Here is a 20,645-nt window from a genome sequence, read left to right on the forward strand (position 1 = left end):
GAAAGTGATAATAATATATAGTCATGAATCAGATCAAAGGAATGGATAACAAAAAGTCAAAGATATCAAAGCTATGGAGATTTTATGAAAAAAGAGTCAGAAAAGATGGATCTTAGAGACAAGGGAGGCAGGGAAAGGAGTAACATTTATTGAATATTTACCAAAAGCCAGGCACTGTTGCTTTACATGCACTATTACTTCATTTAACCCTTATAACAACTATGTAAGTTAGGTATTATTAAGCTCATTTTACAGTTGAGAAAACTGAGATTCAGCAGAGTTAAATGATTTGTTCAAAGTCACACAAATAGTAAAAGGGTAGAGGTGACTTCATAACGCTTGCTTCTCATCATTTCTATCTCTACACTACCCAAGCGTTTTTGGTCCTCCAAACCTACTGCTTCTTCACCTGGGCTGTCCTATATACATCAAGCAACAGGAGTTTGAGTTTGAGGGGAAAATCTGCAAATGATCTGCTCTCTGCTGTGGAATCAATCATCAAAGCAATGGCTTTCTTACAGCTGAGGGTTTTAAATGAGAAGAGCAGTGGGAATATGCCATTGAGAGAACCCCTCATGCTAAAGGATAAGAGAAAAAGGAGCTGCTATGGGGAGGCTTCAGGGAGTGATTTAGGGATGTGGAGGGGCAAGCGAGGCTTGGCAGAGAGGAGGGAGAGGGGCAGTTACTTTTGAAAAGTTTCTATGAAATATAAACACTTTAGAAGAAAGGAGCTGGAGAGAAATAAAAGACAGTAGTGTATTCTAATATTGCAAATACGGAATGGGAAGAAAGGACAGTAGTAAGCTGGTGAAAAAGAGTCAGAACTAGCAAAACCAAAGCTTGAAGAGACACAGAGGTATCCCGGTAGGGCTATCCCATGGCAAAATTGTAATAATGAGGGAAATTGTCTACCAACTTCTCTCCTTTCTTGAGTCTCTTTAAATCCCCTAATGACCACTAACCCTCAAGCTGCTTTCTGACTTACCAACTGGTAGGAGAATAAGGGCGAACAAGCCATAATTGTGGTGAGAATGGCAAGAAATGATATTGTCTAGGAGCACACCTTTTATATGATGCTGATCTTTATTAGGGCCATTTGTAGGAAATCCAGATTTGAGAATTAATAAGGCAATTGGAGAAGAGAAATGAAAACAAAGTAAAAGGATTTAAAAGATACTCAATAGCTAGAAAGAACTGAGCATATGAATAGCATGGCTCCCATGGGGCAAAACTGAAGGTTTTCATATTTGAATAAGACGAAGTCAAGTGAAAAATTTTTCTTAAAAAAAAAAGTTCTTGTTACCTTCTTTTCTATAATGGAAACCAGGCTTTCCCTTGAGGCCAGTGCTTCTCTTGCAGCTTTCTCAAGTAATGTTTTCTCCAACCTCCTCTCAGATTCTATTTTTTCTCCTACCTTTGCTGTAACCATAATGTCTGGTGGGGATGGGAGGGGTGCAGATGGATGTCCTCCTTGTTCCTCAGTGCCTTTCAAAGCATTTCTCCCCATGCCTTTCTCAAAAATCCCAGCACATCTGAAACAAATGCTTTCCAGAAGTTTATATCACTCTCCCTGGTGTGTTAAGCTACAACTTTCCTGGCACTCCCTTTCACTCCTTGAAGATCGTGGCTCTTAATTCACTGTAATCTTCTTTACTGTGGCTCCTGTTGTCATTTTTGCTGACTTCAAACTCCAAGTTCATGTAGACAGAAACCCAGCTTCTCAGTTCCTTGATTTCCTCACTTCCTATGAACCTTCCTTCTCCAACTCCCCTAGTCATAACTGGGTCTACCTCATTACCAAAATCTGTATAATTTCCCAAGTATAAAATCTGTATAATTTCCCAAGTCTCATTTCTAGTCATCCCACTCTCTGACCATCATCTCCTGCCCCTCACTACCCACCCTCCAATAGTTCTTTGACTCTATAGAGACCTCTGTGCCACAGACTTCACACATTACTTTGTTATACATCATCACCCTTTCATGTCTTGACTTCACTCCTTATGCAGCTTAGATTCCATAATCTATCACTACAGACAATTCCTTGCATATGGCCTCAACCCTCTTGCTCCTTTATCCCTCCAAAGGTAAAACCCTAACAGTCTATACTGTGTCTGCAGCTAATTATGGTGTGAGTAAAACAGGCCACTATGCTAACTGATTTCACTTTCAATTTATGACCACCAACTTCACATGGATACTTAGCCCTACCCAGAAACCCTACTTCTTTGATCAAATTGCTTCTCTATTTCCCCAGAAGACTATTTCACACTTTCTCCTCTCCCCTCTCATCTCCAACAACTCCTCTCTACCTCACTTTTGGTCAATGCTTTGACTTCTTATTTCCCTGAAGTTAACAGAAGAAATTAGAAGACAACTCTGTTTTCCCTCTATCAAATCTACCAACCCACCTGCAACTATACATATTTACTCTGCTTCTATCCTGTTAAAAAATAATGAGCTGCCTGTGTTCCTATCTAAGGCCAATCCTCTCACCTGTGTTTTGGGTCTCATCTCATCTTGCTCCCCTCTCTCTCCTGTATCAATTTACTCCTCTCTGTTGGCTCATTCCCTTGAGCATATAAACATGCTGGACTATCTCCCATCTTAAATACACTCTCCCTAGATCCCAATTCTGTTCTCTTAAGGCAAAATTCCTCAAAAGATGTCTATATTCAATGCCTCCACTTCTTCATCTCTCATTCTATTCCCCCCCCCCCCACACCACATCCCTTGAAAACTAATGTGAATCTTTACTAAAGTGATTTGAGGACATCAAGAAGGAGATTTTACAGGCTACATAGCAAAATTTCTTTCTTTTTTTTTTTTTTTTAATCTTAAAAAATCTTTTTTATTATTTAGGGAAGTTGTGGGTTTACAGAACAATCATACAAAAAATACAGGATTCCCATATACCACCCCACCTGCAACACCTTGTATGGCATGGAACACAATTGTTAAAACTGATCTCAGCACATTTTTATAACTGTACTATTAAAGTCCATGGTTTAACTTAGGGTTTACTGTTTAGGTAGTACAGTCCCACAGACGATTTTTTAAATTTTTATTCTGTTACCATATATACAATCTAACATTTCCCCTTGAAACCATATTCAGATACACCTTTCAGTGCTGTTAACTGTGTTCACAATGTTGTGCTACCATCACCATCCTCCATTACCAAAACATTTACATCATTCCAAATGAGAACCCTGTTCATTTTAAGCATTAACTTCCCATTCCCTATCCCCATCCCTGGCAACCTATATTCTAGATTCTGACTCTCTTATTCTAATTGTTTCAAAACAGTGAGATCATACAACATTTCTCCTTTGTGTCTGGTTTATTTCATTCAACATGATGTCGTCAAGGTTTATCCAGGTGTCACAGGTATCAAGACTTTATTCCTTTTTATGGCTGAATAAGATTCCACTGTGTGTATATACCACATTTTATTTATCCATCAGTTGATGGACACTTGGGTTGCTTCCACCTTTTGGCAATTGTGAATAATGCTGCTAAGAACATCAGTGTGCAAATATCTGTTCAAGTCCCTGCTTTCAATTCTTTTGGGTATATACCCAGTGGTGGGATTGCTGGGTCATATGGTAGTTCTATATTTAGCTTTCTGAGGAACTGCCAAACTGTCTTCCACAGCGGCTGCACCATTTTACATTGCTACCAGCAATGAATGAGTGTCCCTATTTCTCTGCATCCTCTCCAACATTTATTTTCCTTTTTTTTTATAGCAGCCATTCTAATGGGTGTAAGATATCATCTCATCGTGGTCTTGATTTACATTTCCCTGATAGTTAATGATGTTGAGCATCTTTTCACAGGCTTTTTAGCCATTTATATATCATCTTTGGAGAGATGTCTGTTCAAGTCTTTTGCCCATTAGTTAACTGGGTTATTTGTGTTTTTGTTAAGTTGGAAGATTTTTTTTATATATTCTGGATATTAATCCTTTATTGGATATGTGCTTTCCAAATATTTTCTCCCATTATGTAGGTTTATCATTTTACATTCATGATAAAGTCAGCAAAATTTCTTCAAAAAGTTCTTTAATCTTCCCAGAGTTTCAGTCCTTTTAGAAGGCACCCAAATCTCTCCCTTTTCTGTCTCTTCGTATGCTCTGAGGTTACCTGGCTCTTCCAATCTGCATCTTCAACTAACCCCTGTGGTAGGCAGAATTCTAAGATGGGATCCCCTCACATCTGAGATTTCCTCCCCTTGGGTGACATCTGTGAATATGATGGGATATCATTCTGGTGATTGTGTAATATGGCAAGGAGCTTCTGTAGATATAATTAACGGCCTTAGTTGACTCTGAGTTAATCAAAAAGGAGACTACACTGGGTTGGCCTGACCTAATCAGGTGAGCCCTTAAAAGAGATAGGGCACTACAGAGATGCACTCCTGCTGGCCTGAAAGAAAGCAAACATCCACGTTGTAAACTGCCCATGAAGGGGGCTGTCTGGCTATGAAACGAACTGTGAGTGGCAACCCCCTCCCAACAGTAAGCAAGAAAACTGGGACCTCAGTCCTTCAGCCACAAGGTAACACATTCTGCCAGTAACCTGAATGAGCCTGGAAGAGGACCCCTGAGTTCCAGAGGAGATTTCAGTCTTATGAGACCCTAAGCAGAAAAGCCATCTACTCTGTGTTCTGCGTCCAGAATTCTGAAATAATACATCTGTGTTCTTTTAGGCTGAAGTTTGTACCAATGTGTTATGCAAGAAAAAACTAATTATACCTCCTCAGAAAAAATACAAAATCTTCCTCAGGAACCAATCTTAGAAACTCAGGGAAGGGAAAATTGTAAAAATATATAATTTAGTAACACGATTAATATTAATAGCTAGACATCATGCTAAAATGCTTTTATCTCTTCCACACCAAAGAGATGATATTATCTCCATTTTACAGATGAAAAAACCGAAGTTCCTGTTTAAGGTCACATAGCTAGAATTTGGAAGAGTTGGAATTCAAACCAAGACCTGCCTTGTTTCCAAAGCTCATGCTCTTAACCACTACTTGTCTGTGCAAGACATGATATTCACTTCTCTGTAACAAGTGGAGAACATTTTTATTAACTTTACAGATAACATCAGAGATTCACTTAGGAAAAGAACTATCTTTCCAATAAATGCTGAAGGTATAGGAAAACCTCTTGAGGGCTCAGTGTCCAGCTTACTGGTTTCTATTCTCTGTGTAACACATTACATTCAGGATTTTGTCTTCACTGCTCCATGAAATTGCATGTCAAGATTACCAGCAACCTCCACATTCCTAAATTCAGTAGTCAACACTCAGTTCTCATCTTACAATACTTCTCAGCAGCCTTCAACACAAGTCATCACTTGTGTTTCAGGACACCACACCCTCATTGTTTTCCTCCTGTCTTATTAGTGGTCTCTTCCAGTCTCTTTGATTGGCTCTGCTTCCATTGCTGCCCTCTAAATGTTCAAAAGTTAGGCCTTCTTTCTTTATACTCATTTTCCTAGCTGAGCTCTTCAGGCATGTAGCTTTAATTACCTTCTACACTCTGGCTAATTTATATGCTTCTACCTAGCCTCCTTCCTGAGTTCCAAACTCTTGAGGACCTACTCAGCCTTCCAGCTTCCGTTTTGTATCTCTACCTACAAAGTCTCCCTTTCCAGGCTGGCAGCTGTTTAGACAGTTATAAATTATGAGAACTTTAAATCCACAGGCTTTAAAACAATAAATAATTCTCCACTTCTACCCCTCAAAATACATTATTGTTTTACCATCTTAACCATCTGGCTTATCCTGTCAGTGAAGAATCCAATCTGCTTACCAAAAAGACCCAAACTTGCTTTAAAATTTAATGGACTTATTTAAAAATATATTCTCCTCAGCCCCTACAGATCAATAGAATCACATGGAGCCCTGGTTAAACCATATACTCCAGGCCTTACTACACAGGTAGTGGCTTTAACAAGGTTCCCAACCTGATTCTGATAGTTGTGAGCAGACAGTTCTAAAATTTGGGAGATCTGGGTCAGAGAGGAAGGAGAACTGAATAAAGTCAGAGCAGCCAGGATAAAGTGAGAGAAAAGATTGCAGGCATAGTTACAAGACAGAATTAACATGGCTTAGTGATTTGTTGGATGTGAGAGATGAAGAAAAATCTAAGGATGACTTCACTTTCCACTCCGGAACTGAGAGAGCAGTTGTGCCATTAAAAGGAGAATATTAAGAATTCAGAAAACAGGTTTCATTTTGTTTTGCTTTAAGATGGAAGTTGAGAGAAAAAGGCGTGATCCTGTTACAAAGATAAATTCAAATTTAGATAAGTTGAGTTTGAAGTGCTTATGGAACATTTGGAAGCGATGTTCAAAAGGCATTCACAAATATAGACTAAGGTTTAAGACTAAGGTTTAAAATGATGTCCAAGAAGTAGAGACGCGGACTAGGGAGTCGTTAGTATTTTAGTGATAGTTGAACCCTAGACAGTGAATATATCAAGGGGAACAAAAAGCCCAAAATTGCTCTTTGGGATTTTGCAAATTACCAGTTCTCTGCGTTCTTCTCACAAAACTGCATCAGACGAGTGTGGGGAACTGAAGTGAACATGCAAAACCCGGTAACCTGTCAGACCCCCTTTCTGAGAGACTAACTGGGTCCTCAACAAAGTTCTAACCCCGAAAAGCAGGTGAACATTCCAACCTACAGATCTGCGATGCAGAGACCGTCCTTGCTGAGGTCACAAAAATAAAACAGGTATGGAATGTACAGCCTAAGCCCCGAAAATTCCGGATCTCCCCGCCCACTTCAAAAGAAGGGGGCGGGGAGGCTGACCAGAATGCGTGGTCAGGCCCAGGGACTCCTTTCCGCCCATCTTCCCGCCATCCGAGGGCCCTCAGTTGTCCAATCCCACTCACTTCTCGGAGGGTCCGGCCCAGCATGGTCTTTGTGCTCAGTCAGCTACCACAGGGACCAGGTGACAAGGAGGGAAAAAAGACAACAGCTGTTACCGGTACATGGGCGCAGCCATCTTTGAACGTCATTGAGCCCCTCAGCACCGAGTACTTGGATTGGTCGAACTGCAGAACTAGGAAATCATCCTTGTGCATGATTGGTTATCTCCGCGATGGGGGATGGGCGAGATCCTGCTTGCAAGGAGACTCTGGGCTAAGGTCGCGGTGGGAACCGGAAAACTTCAGAATCTTTGCTGCGTCCGGGACGCGAGGGGTGTCTGCTTGTGCGGCCGAGGGTTCCCAGAAACAGAGCGGGGTTCTAGCGGTTCTTTTTGTTGTTGCTGTTGTTGTTTTAAAGAGGAAGGGAGGGAAGAGTGGACAGAATGCTGACTGGAGCATCTCAGATGCTAAGAGCGAAATAATTCCATATTCTCCTTCCTTCAATTGCTTTATTAGATTAACCTCCTTTTTCAGTGAATGCTCATCTGTGAAATCGGCTAGTGTGTTTGGCAGAATTTGACCGAATACGGGGGTGAGAGTTTGATCCAATCCAAGTGCTTTTTAATTGGCACGTGCAATTCAACCACTGTTTATGATGGAATTTCTGAAGACCTGTGTGCTTAGAAGAAATGTATGTACTGCGGTTTGCTTCTGGAGAAGCAAATTTGTACAAAAGTCTTCCGTTGTTAGAAAGATTAGTACTACCTCTCCAAGGAGTACTGTCATGCCGGCTTGGGTAATAGATAAATATGGGAAGAATGAAGTGCTTCGATTCACTCAGAACATGATGTTACCTATCATACACTATCCAAATGAAGTCATTGTTAAAGTCCACGCTGCGAGTGTAAATCCTATAGATGTTAATATGAGAAGTAAGTTGTCAAAAGACATTCTTTGCTACCTGTTTTTTTTTCTTTTTTAGCTCTTCACAGAATTTCATCAGATTCGCAGTTCAAAAGATCAATTGTTTGACTTCAATTCTGTGGTTAACACAATGGAATCGTTTAGATATGTGACAGTAGGTCAGCAAACATTGTTTCCAAACATGTTGAAATTGCAATGTCTATGGTGTTTTTTTGATCTTTTATAAAATACGGGCTCAGATCTTTTTCCGTGCTTCGTAAACCGGGACTTGAGAGTTGTGTCTACAGCTTTCTGGTGTACTCTCCTTTGTGATATTTGAGGTCAAGCACAGTTATTGGATATGTTTATGCTTTCACATCAGTTCAGAATTGGCATAAAGCTTCCTTTATCGGTCCAGTGGTCAAAGCAATAAAACAGAAGTCTATGATATGGACACAGTACTTTTCTCATTCCTGCTGTGCACTCTGCCTGTTTTGCTCCATCCTAAATAGGAATGTTATCTCAGTTTCTGGGGATATTGGCAAAGCTTGGAGAGCACTGTAGCCCTTAAAAATAAGCTATGCAATTATTATATTTATTGAAGTGCTGAAAAAATTGATCACTACTTGTGAATTACTTTAATGTTGGAAGATATTGACAAAAATATTGTCAGTTTTGCTTATGGGAACAAAAAGCAAATGAAAATGACTTCTGAAGCAGTCAAAAAACATCTTTTGGGATGATTGGTCAGTTAACATCAGTGTTTTAAGTAAGCGGCAATATGCAGTTTAATTTAACCATGGGTCTGTGTTTTAAAGTGCTTGTGTGTGTAAACCTATAATTCTACTCAATAGATTGCCTTGATAACACGATAGTTCACACATATCTCTAATATGAGTACTATGTGGGAACTAAATTTCTTTGTTTATGTATATATCCAATTACAAAATTAAGATTAATGATAGAATGAACCGTTTTGTGGGATTTACAGGCAAGTACGAGAGTGTTGAGATTTTGAGTTCTTTTTATTTCTTCCTCTTTTTCCAGGAGTGGTGCGATAGTCTAGGGCAACAAGTCTCAAATTTTGGAGTCCTGGAACTTCTTGACACTTGTAAAAATATGGAGCTTTTGTTTATGTGGTTATAGCTATCAGTATTTACCTCAAGAGAAATTAAAACAAATTTTTAAGTATTTATTCATTAATCAGTATAGTAAATGCATGTGTTAACATTACAAAATTAAATCCGAATATATAAAATGACATAAGGAAAGCACATATGTGAAGCATTGGAATGGGTAGTAATTGAGATAGCATGAAATCTCCCCTCAAAGAGATTACAGGGAAAAATTACTGTATTTTCCAAAATAAGCAAGGAAAAAAAAAAAAAGAGTGAGAAGCATAACATTATTTTACACCTCAGCAATCTCTTCAGTGTCTGGTTTAATAAGACAGCTAGATTTTCATATGTATGCATTCAGTCTGTTGCAATATGTTCTCTGAAGTATGTGAAGAAAAGCTGGCCCTGCACTGATAGGTAGTTGGAATGGAGAGGACCTTGTAGACTTCTTGAAAAGGTCTCTTGGACCTACTTAACTTGGAGAACTGCTGGGAAATAAAGTCTGGATTCACTGCCTTTAGGTCCTTTAACTCCAATATCTTGAATGCTATTATTAACTTAGTGAATATATCTAGACTTGTACTGCCCTTTATGGTAGTCACTAGCCACATGTGGCTGCTGAGCAACTGAAACATGGCTAGTCTGAATTGTCATATGCAGTCAGTGTAAAATACACACTGGATTTCAACGACTTAGAACAAAAAAATGTACAGTCTCATTAATTTATATTGATTACATGTTGAACTAAAAATACTTTGGATATATTAAGTCAAATACTAAAATTTCATTTGTTTCCTTTTACTTTTTTTAATGGCTGGAAAATTTAAAATTACACTTGTGGCACACATTGTATTTCTATTAGATATGGCTGAACTAGACAATGTAATGGAATAACTTACACATTTCTTTGAGGGAAAGGAATTTGGAGAAAGACTTTCAACTTTTAGAGTGTATGTAGCTAGAAAGCTCTAATAAGAATGATTTGAAATGACTTTACTATGATTGCCCCATGAAATCCATATTTGTATTATTTTTGTTTGCTTTGAGGTAATAATTGCTACTACTAGTTGGGCATGTTGTTTTAAATGCTTTATTTCTTTTATGTTGGGCATGAAGATAATTTAGTTTTTGAAGATATGTCTTTAAGTGATAGGTTTGTACCCAGTAATCAGTATGTTTTTTTCATTTCCTTTGACTGTAAGTTCTTTGAAGAAGAAGCTCTATCAACTACTACCTGTTTCAGTGCTTCACATAAGTAATTGTCATTCAGTTATTATTTCTATGTTGTTTTATATTTTCCTTCTGACTTAACATTATAAGCTTAAATGAACAGTATTTTGTCTTCATTTAAATGTGTTGATTTTTCATTTCTTTGAATGCAAAATTTGTGTGTAGGTTTTAATCTCAGTGGAATTGCTGCATCTGGGCTTTTCTTGGCTGCTATTTAATAGTATAATACTGTATCACATTTTATTTTCATATAATATTCTTGAGACAACTCAGGTTTTTATGACTTGACTGGGTGGTGATACTTGCAAGCTATCCTCTTTTGATTGCCTGTGCATGGATTCTTTTTGAGATGTTGTTGCATAAGATCTCTAAAATGGTAGCTAGAGGAAATAAAGTAATAAGTAGAACAGTGTAAACTGTAGGGAGCATTTAATTTCCCTTGACAAGAAAGCAAGAGATACATCTATTTTGTTTTGAAACAGGGAGACAGGCTCTTTTCCTGGAGATGGCCACTACTGTTGGGCATAAAATAATAAATCATAGAAATGGCTAAAGAAATGGATAGTCTTAAAAATAGAAAAAAAAGTTCAGCCAACAGCATCATACCAATAAAGTTTGATGTCTATAGATGGGATTAAAGTCTTTGAAACTCCAATGACAGATTTATGATTTTCCATATTGTTCAGTACCACTGGTAACCTCTTTCAATTGGATGAGGCTCCTAAGGGCCCCCATTATTTTGTGTCATCAAGCAGGTTCTCACTGGTCTATTTTGGATAGTACTAAGTGAGTCAGGCTACTCAGTTGACACATTAGCATTCCAGGGTTACCAGGAACACTGTTTAAACAGCCTTGCAGGCTCTGTGCTTTGGAGCGGACTGAAGCCTTTTTGAAGCTCTGAAAAGCAGCTAAAATTTGATATGGCTAAATGTCCACCTCAGTTGCTCAAATCACACAGGAATTTCAGTGAATAATGGTTTAATTATGTGCTAGTCATGGAAAAGCTATGTAAGACAGGAAAAGTGAAATATGACTTTTGTGAGTATTACATAAGAACTTTGGGGATTTTTTTCCCCCTGATAGGGTACACTCCAAACTAGCCAGATAGGAAATGTATAATATTGGCACAGTGTCCATCAGCTTAATCAGTTTAGATTTTCTGGGACAATCCCAGTTTTCAAACACGTTTTCCCATGTGTTTTGATTTTTTTTTTTTTTTTTTTTTTTGAAGAAAAGCAACTGTAAGCTGCCTACCTGTCTAAGGCCAACCCTCTGCTTGTGCATTAGGTCGCATCTCCTCTCACCCCTCTCAGGGACATTGTTCTAGCAATTCTTTCCTGCATCATCAGTCTCTTCTTTTCTATTGGATCATTCCCATCAGCATCTAAACATGCTTTGGTCCCTCCCCTCTTAGAAAGGACACCCCTCTCCATCTAGTTGCCGCCTTCCAGCCGTTCCATATCTCAGCTCCTTTTATAGCAAAACTATTTGAAAAAGTTGACTCTGAATCTTTTAGATTCAGTCTCCAGTTCCTTTCTTATTTTCTCTCAAACACACTACTCCACAACAATGGCTGCTGTCAAGGTCACGTAAGACCTCAATGTTGTTCAATCCAGTCTTTTTTTTTTTTTTTTTTTAACCTATTAGCAGCCTTTGACCTTTTTTGAAAAACTGTCTTCTCCATCAGCAGCATTTGACTTCTTTGAACGACCTTCACTGGGCTTTCAGGACTGGCTACACCTTTTAATCTCTGACGCTGGTTTGTCCTCATCTTGGGTATCTAATGTACTGCCCCTGGGAGTGGGTGGCGGGGGAAGCGGAGACTTACAGAGTGATTTAGTAATTCTGGAGCATAAATGGTGGGGCAGGGAATGGTGCATGAGACTAGAGAGGTGACTTGGGTCCCTATCGTAGAGAGCCTCACATACCACAGATGTTCTTCTGAGTGATAGGGAGCCTGAGAAAAATTTTAAGCAGAGAAGAAAATAACAGATACTTTATGTTTTAGAAACACAAATGATGAAGCTTTGTAATAAACTATTTTGGACTATTGTAGATGGAGTAGCCAGCTTTTTGAACATAAACAATTATGATTAGAAGATATATTCTTTAAATATATATATACATGTATATAAAATAAAGTAATTAACCTGATTTATCAGAACAGATGCAGTCAAGTCTTTTTTCCACTTAGGAATCTATGCACTTACTTATTCCAAAGATGTTATTCTAGAACTATTTTGGGGTGGGGGGTTGGGACCATTACTAATGGACCAGTGTCAGTATCAAATACTTTATATCCCTGCGTCATTTATTTGTATATTAACTTCAAATAGCGTAACATTATCTTCTTCAGTGGACTTGGCATCAAACGACTTGGTTGTTTTAAAAATGAGTGAATGAATAAATTAATATGTTAAAGGTACCCGCTTCTAAAACAAAGTAAAACTGTATAAAAGGAAATACTAAAATTCTAAGACAGTTTCAAAGTTGGATTTTCCAAAACATTATGAGCAATGGTAGTTTTACTTAAATAAGTAATTATAACTTTCCAAGTAATTTTCTTTGAAGGGATCAACACTCATGGTTTTATACTTCCCTGTGTGATGGTAAACAATGATATGGTTGATTACTTTATTTTCTAGATTTTAAGGATCTAGAATTGTACCTGGCCTATAATTCTGTACTAGTTTTAAAATCATTCCATTCTTACTTTAGGAAGAAACAGATAAATTGTATTTTATAGGTGGTTATGGAGCTACAGCTTTAAATATGAAGCGTGATCCTTTACATATTAAAGTCAAAGGAGAAGAATTTCCTCTGACTCTGGGTCGAGATGTGTCTGGTGTGGTGATGGAATGTGGACTTGATGTGAAGTACTTCAAACCTGGAGATGAGGTGAGTTGTGAAATGCCACTGCTGCTTTTCTAAATGTGGAAATTTCATTCTGCTTCTTTTGGAAGTATGTTCCATACCATTGACCTTTTTACTTCTTTTCAACAAAACATACTTTGAGTTTTGGCCAGAACCTTCACTTTCCTGATTCTGTTATTACATTTTCCAAAACAATTCCAAAATAGCTTGATAGTACTTGGGTTTTCTAAATCTGGTGTTTAAGAACTGCAAAACTTTAAAACATGTCAGATTGGGACTGTTTTTCTCCTTGTAAGAACCTTTAAATGGCAATTTAGACCTAATGGGTTCATTGTTTTAAAAGCTGAAGTTTGGTAAAATCACTTGTCACTTTGAACTTTTGTACAAAGAAATCTTAATGGGCTCATAATGATAGTTAACACTATTCTAATTACTTTTCATGAAAGAACTCATTTAATCTCATTTAATGAGATTAGGCCCATTTCACAGATGAGAATGCCCAGTTATAGCGAGGACCCAGTATTCAAGCCTCAGAGACTATTTAGTTCAGTAAATGCAGCAGGATACACTGGCGTCTTCTTCCAATGTGGTTTGACTTGATTAGTCTAGAAAAATGCTAGGTAATGAATCTAGATGATGTAAAGATAACTCTTTTGCTGAGTATGCTGCTGACTTGTGCTTTTTTTCACAGGGTGTGGTATGTGTTAGGGAGCAACATCCTTAGCTTTGGTTAGAAGAAGAAATCTGTGTTTCTAATGAAGTTGTGTGCATGTGTTTTAGGTCTGGGCTGCAGTTCCTCCATGGAAACAAGGCACTTTCTCAGAGTTTGTTGTAGTCAGTGGAAATGAGGTAACTCACCAATTCTATGCTGAAATACCATTAGAAAATATAAACAAAAACTAAAAAATATCTCTGACATAATTGGTTGTTTCTCAGATTGAGTTCCTGTTTTATGGACAGGTTTGAAGGCAATAAGGTAGAGAATAGGTTAAAAAAGTATTTGTCATTTAATAACACTGCCTGCCAAAAAGGTTATCTTTGTCTTTCGGAACAGGGATTTGGAGAGAGATCTAGAAACCCCACTATGTTTCTTGGTTTTACTCAGTATAAATAGTTGAAACCAGTATACCAAATGGAGAGTAAGGATTAATCTGAAGCAGAGACATGGAAGTGTCAGATTGTTCTGATTAACTTCAAAAATGACAGTCCTGACAATTTGAACTGAGAGAAAGGAGTTAACATTGACAATATTGAGGGAGGTTAGAAAGGGAGAAAGGGCTGTTACTGAGATTCAAGAAAGCCCAGAAAAATTACCTTTCTGTAAGTGGGAAAAAGGAAACAGCTTGTGTCAAAACCAAATTAGAATATGTTTAAGAGGGTTCAAGTTTTATTTGGAATTTTTTTCTAGGTGCAGTTAGGACTAATGGAGTTATTGAGTGTGGTCTTTTTATAAAGAATGAAGCAACAACTTGTACTTGGTAATGCAGCCTACAAAACATTACTGAACCTCTGTGAGGCAGGTTGAGCCATTTGGAGAAGATTCTTGTGGGATAATCTTGGAGTACGGTATGCAATAATCACTGAAACGTGAAGAATTTTATAGACCTATTTGTGAAAGTAGTTGGGTTCCTATGAAGGTTAGTGTACTTAATTTTGCTCATAGGTTTGCAAGTCATTGCTTACTTTTGACTTGTGGTCTTCATATATAGGTTTCTCACAAGCCCAGATCACTCACTCATACTCAAGCTGCCTCTTTGCCGTATGTGGCTCTCACAGCCTGGTCTGCCATAAACAAGGTTGGAGGCCTGAATGACAAGAATTGCACAGGAAAACGGTAAGTTTTAATGGTGGCTTCCCTTCTTTCCTTCTGTAAGATCTTTGTAGTAGATTTGTCCGAAGCGTTAATATTGGGATCCTGTACATGAACAGAGTTATGCTAGCATTCAAAACCATTTCCAAAGAACTCTCTTTGTGTCAGCTTGCACTTTCGTAGCCTCATTCTGTTGACTCTTGGCCTAATCAAATGGGATTTTTAAACTGAGATATGTAGATGGGCTACAGGAGTCTGAACTGTCTAAAATAATGTAAAACTTTGTGAATCTTGGGAAGATAATCCATAGCTCTTACCAGATTCCCGAAAGGGTTAAGGATCATTCCAAACAGTTTCTAAAGAATGACATCACCATGCAGGTGTTTCTTTCCTCTTCCTGCTAGGAGTTGTTCTTACACTTGCAGAGTTTTATGAAAACCAGATATAAAGAGAATCCAAAACACTGTTGCATATCCTTGAATTCTTTTAGAGTCAGTTCTTTAGGTCAATTATGGTTCTTCAAGGCCTTAAATCTATGTTTGGTTGTATTAGCAACAACATATTGTGAGAAATGTCTTTACATGTATTTGACTTCATATCCAAATTCTGCTACTTTCTAGCTGTATGTCCCAGTGAGTCACTTCTCTTTTATGAGTTTTGTTCTAAGGATTAAATGAGATACCACATATAAAACTTGTGGCATATGTTGTGGCATATGGGAGGTACTCAGTAACTGGAGCTACTATTAGTATAAGATGATAATGTGTTTTTTTTTTTTTGTATTTTAGAAAGTAGATATCATGGGAAAAATGATGATTTTGTGTTTGGGTGGGAAAACTAGGTACATTTAATGATTATAATGAAGGCGAGAACTGTAGGCCAGGTTTTAATAAATCAAAATAACTTAGTTTTTTGATTACTAAGGAATGTGCAGGTAAAAATAAAGTCTTTATAATTCTGTACTCCTGTTGTGAAACCTTGCACTTTATATTTAGGGTTTTTTGTGATAGAGTATTGAATTTAATGAAGGTTTAAAAGCTGTATTTCTGAAAGCAGTGTGAAGGCTATTCATCTAATGAGGTGATACCATTTTATCATCAAATTCAAGGCAAATACTTATTCTAAGGTCAGCCTTGTTCATTTTTCAAGCTTTTGAGGTTTATCTTTCTGAAAGTTATCATTTTAGTGAAATGCTTTGTTTAAATTATGTTAGCTTGACCACATAGATTTTTCTAATGGTTTGTCTTAGTTAATAACCCTGCAAAAATTGTATTCAAAATTTTTAGACCTGTTGTTATGACTGTGAGCTCTGCAAAGACAATTGATATTATTGTTTGTTTGCTTTTTTTTCCCTGAAGGATATTTGGCTGCCTGGGCTTGCACACTGTCTGTATTTGCACACTCACATACTGAGTGTGCACTCTGGTCAGAGAGCTCTCATTCCTTTTGCCAGGTTGGGGGCTCTCCAATCCAACATGCTTTTAATCTAGAGAAAAAGAGACGGCAGTCCTTCTCAGATGCATAGGTCTGTGCCCCCAGCTTGTTATTGGCTTTGTAGGTACTTCTTTAGTACTGTTTTATCTTCTGTTTAAGCAGTCCTGGGTCCTGCTCGCCACTTTGCCACTAACTGACCAGAGCACGTGCATGCTCTTGACTGTCTTGTGGCAGTTCCCTCAGATTTGCTGAGTGCGGGACAGTGTCAGTTGTGCAGAGTGTTTTAAGGAGTAGAAAGTTCTATACTTGATAAGACAATTATGTATTATATTGAGTTGGGTTTGTTGGTTGATTGACCCACATGTTAATCAAACTAGAGTGAAATGCATTATAAGAGACTCCCTTGCTCACCTCCCCAACTTTTGCCACATTCCCACGTACACAGTGACCTGCAGGATGCATCAGTACTGAGCTGCAGTGTTCAGCTTGGGCTCATGGTGCACTCTGAAACTTGGCATTTTCCAGAAATTACAACACAGGGGTAGTAGGGGTTGCGTGTCTCTCCATCTACTTATTTGTGAGAATCACATGAGATATCAGCACTTAAATATACTGTAAAAATACTTCTAAACAAAGGAATTATTATAATGGGACTTATACTTAAATTCAGAATTCTGGTATTCAAAGGGGCTTGTGTCTCGTCTTTCAATTTTACTACTCGTGATTGGTGAAGCTTATTTTGGCTTCTCTAAGCAATAATTAATCTTTTTCTGTTAGTTACTGGCATTAGGGCATGCTTTAGTCTGCAGAAAACATGTCAGTGTTTGTTATCAAGAACTGTCTGCTTTTCTAACCAGTTAATAAAAGAAAGGAAAAAAAGACTGTTACAAAAACAATCATCAGTATCTTGGAAGATTTTTATGGGATTTCTTATATCAGACAGCTTTTTGAGATTAAGACAAGGCGTTTTAAGGGTTTGCTGGTGTTTCCTTTTTCCTTTTTTGTTATAGAATTGTATTTTTTGCAACAACAGAGCATCAGTGAACCAAGGGGATAATTTAATCTTGAATTTTTGATAGCTGTCATTTTTACCCACACGTTGATATCTCAAGAAAGTTCAGGTGAAATTATTTCCATGTTATCTGCCCATTCTTAGTTTCTTCCTGACTTATTCAGTGGGAACACATAGATAATTCAGGTCTCTCAAGATTAATAGAACTTTTTAAAAGAAGTTGTTACACCTGATAGATCTATTTTAAACACAGTATGATGTGATGGTTATATTTATTGGTAGTGTCATGACGCACTTGAATATTTCATGCTCTGCCTAAAATTCATCTGCTGGGAAAGTTGTATTTCACTCTGATAGAAATATTAGAAAGTGTTAGAAATTGAACCATTCTTTCTCCACTAAATAAATTTCACTTTTAAATAGTGTGCACTCTAAACTCATTTCAGTGGATTTAGGAATGCTTTTCAGTGTTGTTTTTTTTTTTGAGATTAGGTTTTATCACAATTTTATCATGTAAGTGTAAATTGTGGATCTAATTAATTCTGCTTATAAAATTAAAGACTGAAACTTAAAGTGCTACACCCTGCACCCTCAGCGCCAAATATGCTTCTATTGAAATTAAAATGACTGCTTCATCATTATGACAACTTTCTTCTTTTAAATGCCTTCTACTGCCTCTTCTTCATCCCACCACCCACCTGTTTCTCACCCTTCCCTCCCCTCTCCCCTCAGTCCCTGTGGATTTAGGGCTTTCATTTGCACCTAACTAGGTTGTCTATCTGAGTGGGGTAAGGGGAAGAAGAAAGAAACCCCTGCTGTTAACTTGCATAAAGAAATTATGGGGTTGAAAAGAAAAGGAGAGCATGGGTGGAGGCTCTGGCCTGGCCAGTGTGATGCAAATAGATCCTACCCGGACTCCTGGGCCTGTTCTCCTGGGAGCCCTGGGAGGGCTCAGTTAAAGGAATAGAAGATTTTAGGTAATTTGTGTTTTACAGACTACTTTACTGGGTGACTAGGGTGAACTATCTTTTGAAGTTTAGGAGTCATTTACTTTTCAATTCACTATAATCTAACTTCCAACCTCACAGTTCAACTGCACCTGCTCTCACCAGGGTCATAGCTCACTAAGTTGCCAAACCCATTGCTGCTTTTCAGTTCTTATTTTCTTTGACCTCTGAAATATCTGGCCCTGTTGACCACCCCCTCTTTCTTAATACTCACTTTTTTCCTTGGTTTCAGGGACACTTGGTGCCTTTTGTTTTCCTCTTGCTTTTTTGACCTCTGGTCATTTTCAAAAGCTTCTCTTCTTCCAGATCTTTAAATGTTGCTGTTTTCCCAGTGTTTCACCCCATCATTCCTCCTATGTCTTCTAGGGCTATCCTATCTACTCCGAGCATCTATTTATATTTTGGTAACATCCAGACCTATGTTTCTATCCCTGTCCTTTCTCCTGGATTCCAGTTAGATATCCTCTTTGTACCTAAAACTCAACGTGCAAAGAAAGATCCACTGACTACCACCCCAACTCTTTCTCTTACATTCCTAATGTCAGTTCATTGTGAGTTACCCTAAACCAAAACTTGACATCGTTCTCATATTCTGCTTCCTCCCCTTCCACTTCACAACTTATTGTTTTACATGTCATATAAAAATTTAGGATGGTTATTGAATTGAGAACATGTATTCCAAGTTTCTTTCATTTATGAGCTGTAAGACTTCAGGGCATTTCAAGTTTTATTGTGTAGTGAATAAGCCTAAAATATGCATTTTAATTGACAATCCTCAATAACTAGTTTGCTATTGATGAATTTCTTACAATGGTATATTTTAATTTTTACCTATCTTTTGATTGGAAGAATTTCCACAGACTAGCTTCTAGCTATGTACATTTCAAACCTTGTTTTCTCCTTTACTACCCACATATTCCAGTACTGGGTGCCCATGATACTCTGTGTTAATAAAATTTCTGAGCTTTGCATTATGATATCTCTATGAGTCGACTTAATGGGAGGTAGGCATATTCCTGGAAGACATTCTTAAACCAGGATAACCAGCAATAACTTAATTATGTGCAGAAGTGATTATGAGCCATGTAAATATTTCCCATTAAACCCATAGCAAACAAATATCCAAATTTATTTCCCTGCTGTTAATACTAGGGGGGAGGGCATATGAGAACTCTATTTTCTGCATGGTTTTTATGTAAACCTATAACTTCTCTAATTTTAGAAAAAAGGAAGGACTTTCCTTTAGCTGAAACTAGTGCCACCTGACAAGAGGGGAAGCATGATGGAGGGAGTGTAGGAGTGGAAAGAGACAGTAATCTTAACTGATTGTGATTAGCATTCTTTACATTTGCAAATTTTATAAAAACATATGTCATTGCAACATATTACTAGGGCTCCTTGTTGGGGATTGAATCATGTTCTCCCAAAAAGGCATGTTGAGGTCCCAAGCCCTGGTCCTGTGGGTATAAATAGCACCTTTGAAGATGTTATTAGTTAAGGTGTGCCCACACTGAATGAGTGAGGGCCTTACTCCAAAATGGCTGAAGTCCTTATATGCAAAGGAAATTGGACACAGAAGAGAAGCCACAGGGAGCAGCCACAGCTGGAAGTCAGTGGAACCAGAAGAGAAAGGAGAAGACGTCACTGTGTGCATTGCCAAATGACAGAAAAGCCAAGAACCTCAAAGATTGCTGACCAGCCAAAGGTACTGACCCTGGGAGGAAGAAAAGCTAGCCTCTGAAATTGTGAGCCAATGAATTACTGTTGTTAAGCCAAGCCATTGTATGGTATTTGTTTTAGCAGCTGGAAAAGAAAAACACTCTTCTCAGGCTTGTGTAAATGACAGGCCCTAAGCTTAAGCTTCATTAATTCCATGGTAAATCCTCCTCTGACCATGCTACTTCTTTATCATCCATCCTGTTGTTGCTCACGTAAGTGTTCCTTTCCTCTCTCCCTGTGCCAGATTGAAGGAACCAGTGATTTGGGATGGTTCCCACTGCCTAGCCCTTTTGGGGAGATGCGTTCCTGTATCCCTCGTTGAAATTCTGAATACATTTTCCCACAGAACCATTGTTATACTGTGTATGAGGTTCTTGGTCCATTAATGGTTAAGTAAACTTGATAAAAGGCTGCCCTGGGCACTTTGTCAAGATGTACAAGTAGCTTTGTTTTCATGGGAAAATGTGTTTAAAGTTCCAAGCAACTAATTCACACATGAACCCTTCTGTAAACTGGGGAAAGTCTACATGAATTATAGACACTTAGGAGAAGGGGACACACAAATCCAGGCTATATTGATATGTTTGGTTAATTTGTTTTGTAGCTCTATTATTCCATACATTCTGATTAAGTTTCTTACTCACTTTAGGGAGT

The 20,645-nt window shown here is 38.0% G+C and overlaps 2 protein-coding genes across 3 annotated transcripts in view; one reads left to right on the forward strand and one right to left on the reverse strand.

Moving 5' to 3' along the window:
* QRSL1 (glutaminyl-tRNA amidotransferase subunit QRSL1) overlaps window positions 1-7,039 on the reverse strand; it is a 36,009-nt gene extending 28,970 nt beyond the window's left edge. The window contains exon 1 of the mRNA XM_037843528.1: window positions 6,909-7,039. Coding sequence (XP_037699456.1) covers window positions 6,909-6,932 — 24 coding nt within the window. The 5' untranslated portion in view covers window positions 6,933-7,039. The remainder of the gene's footprint in view (window positions 1-6,908) is intronic.
* Window positions 7,040-7,128: 89 nt separating this feature from the next.
* RTN4IP1 (reticulon 4 interacting protein 1) overlaps window positions 7,129-20,645 on the forward strand; it is a 52,063-nt gene continuing 38,546 nt past the window's right edge. The window contains exons 1-4 of one of the 2 annotated variants that reach the window (XM_037843530.1): window positions 7,129-7,816; window positions 12,882-13,033; window positions 13,790-13,858; window positions 14,719-14,843. In XM_037843530.1, coding sequence (XP_037699458.1) covers window positions 7,537-7,816; window positions 12,882-13,033; window positions 13,790-13,858; window positions 14,719-14,843 — 626 coding nt within the window. In that variant the 5' untranslated portion in view covers window positions 7,129-7,536. The remainder of the gene's footprint in view (window positions 7,817-12,881; window positions 13,034-13,789; window positions 13,859-14,718; window positions 14,844-20,645) is intronic. The other variant, XM_037843531.1, reaches the window with a different exon arrangement.

The sequence above is a fragment of the Choloepus didactylus genome, chromosome 7 (genome assembly GCF_015220235.1).
Source record: "Choloepus didactylus isolate mChoDid1 chromosome 7, mChoDid1.pri, whole genome shotgun sequence".
Taxonomy (NCBI): domain Eukaryota; kingdom Metazoa; phylum Chordata; class Mammalia; order Pilosa; family Megalonychidae; genus Choloepus; species Choloepus didactylus.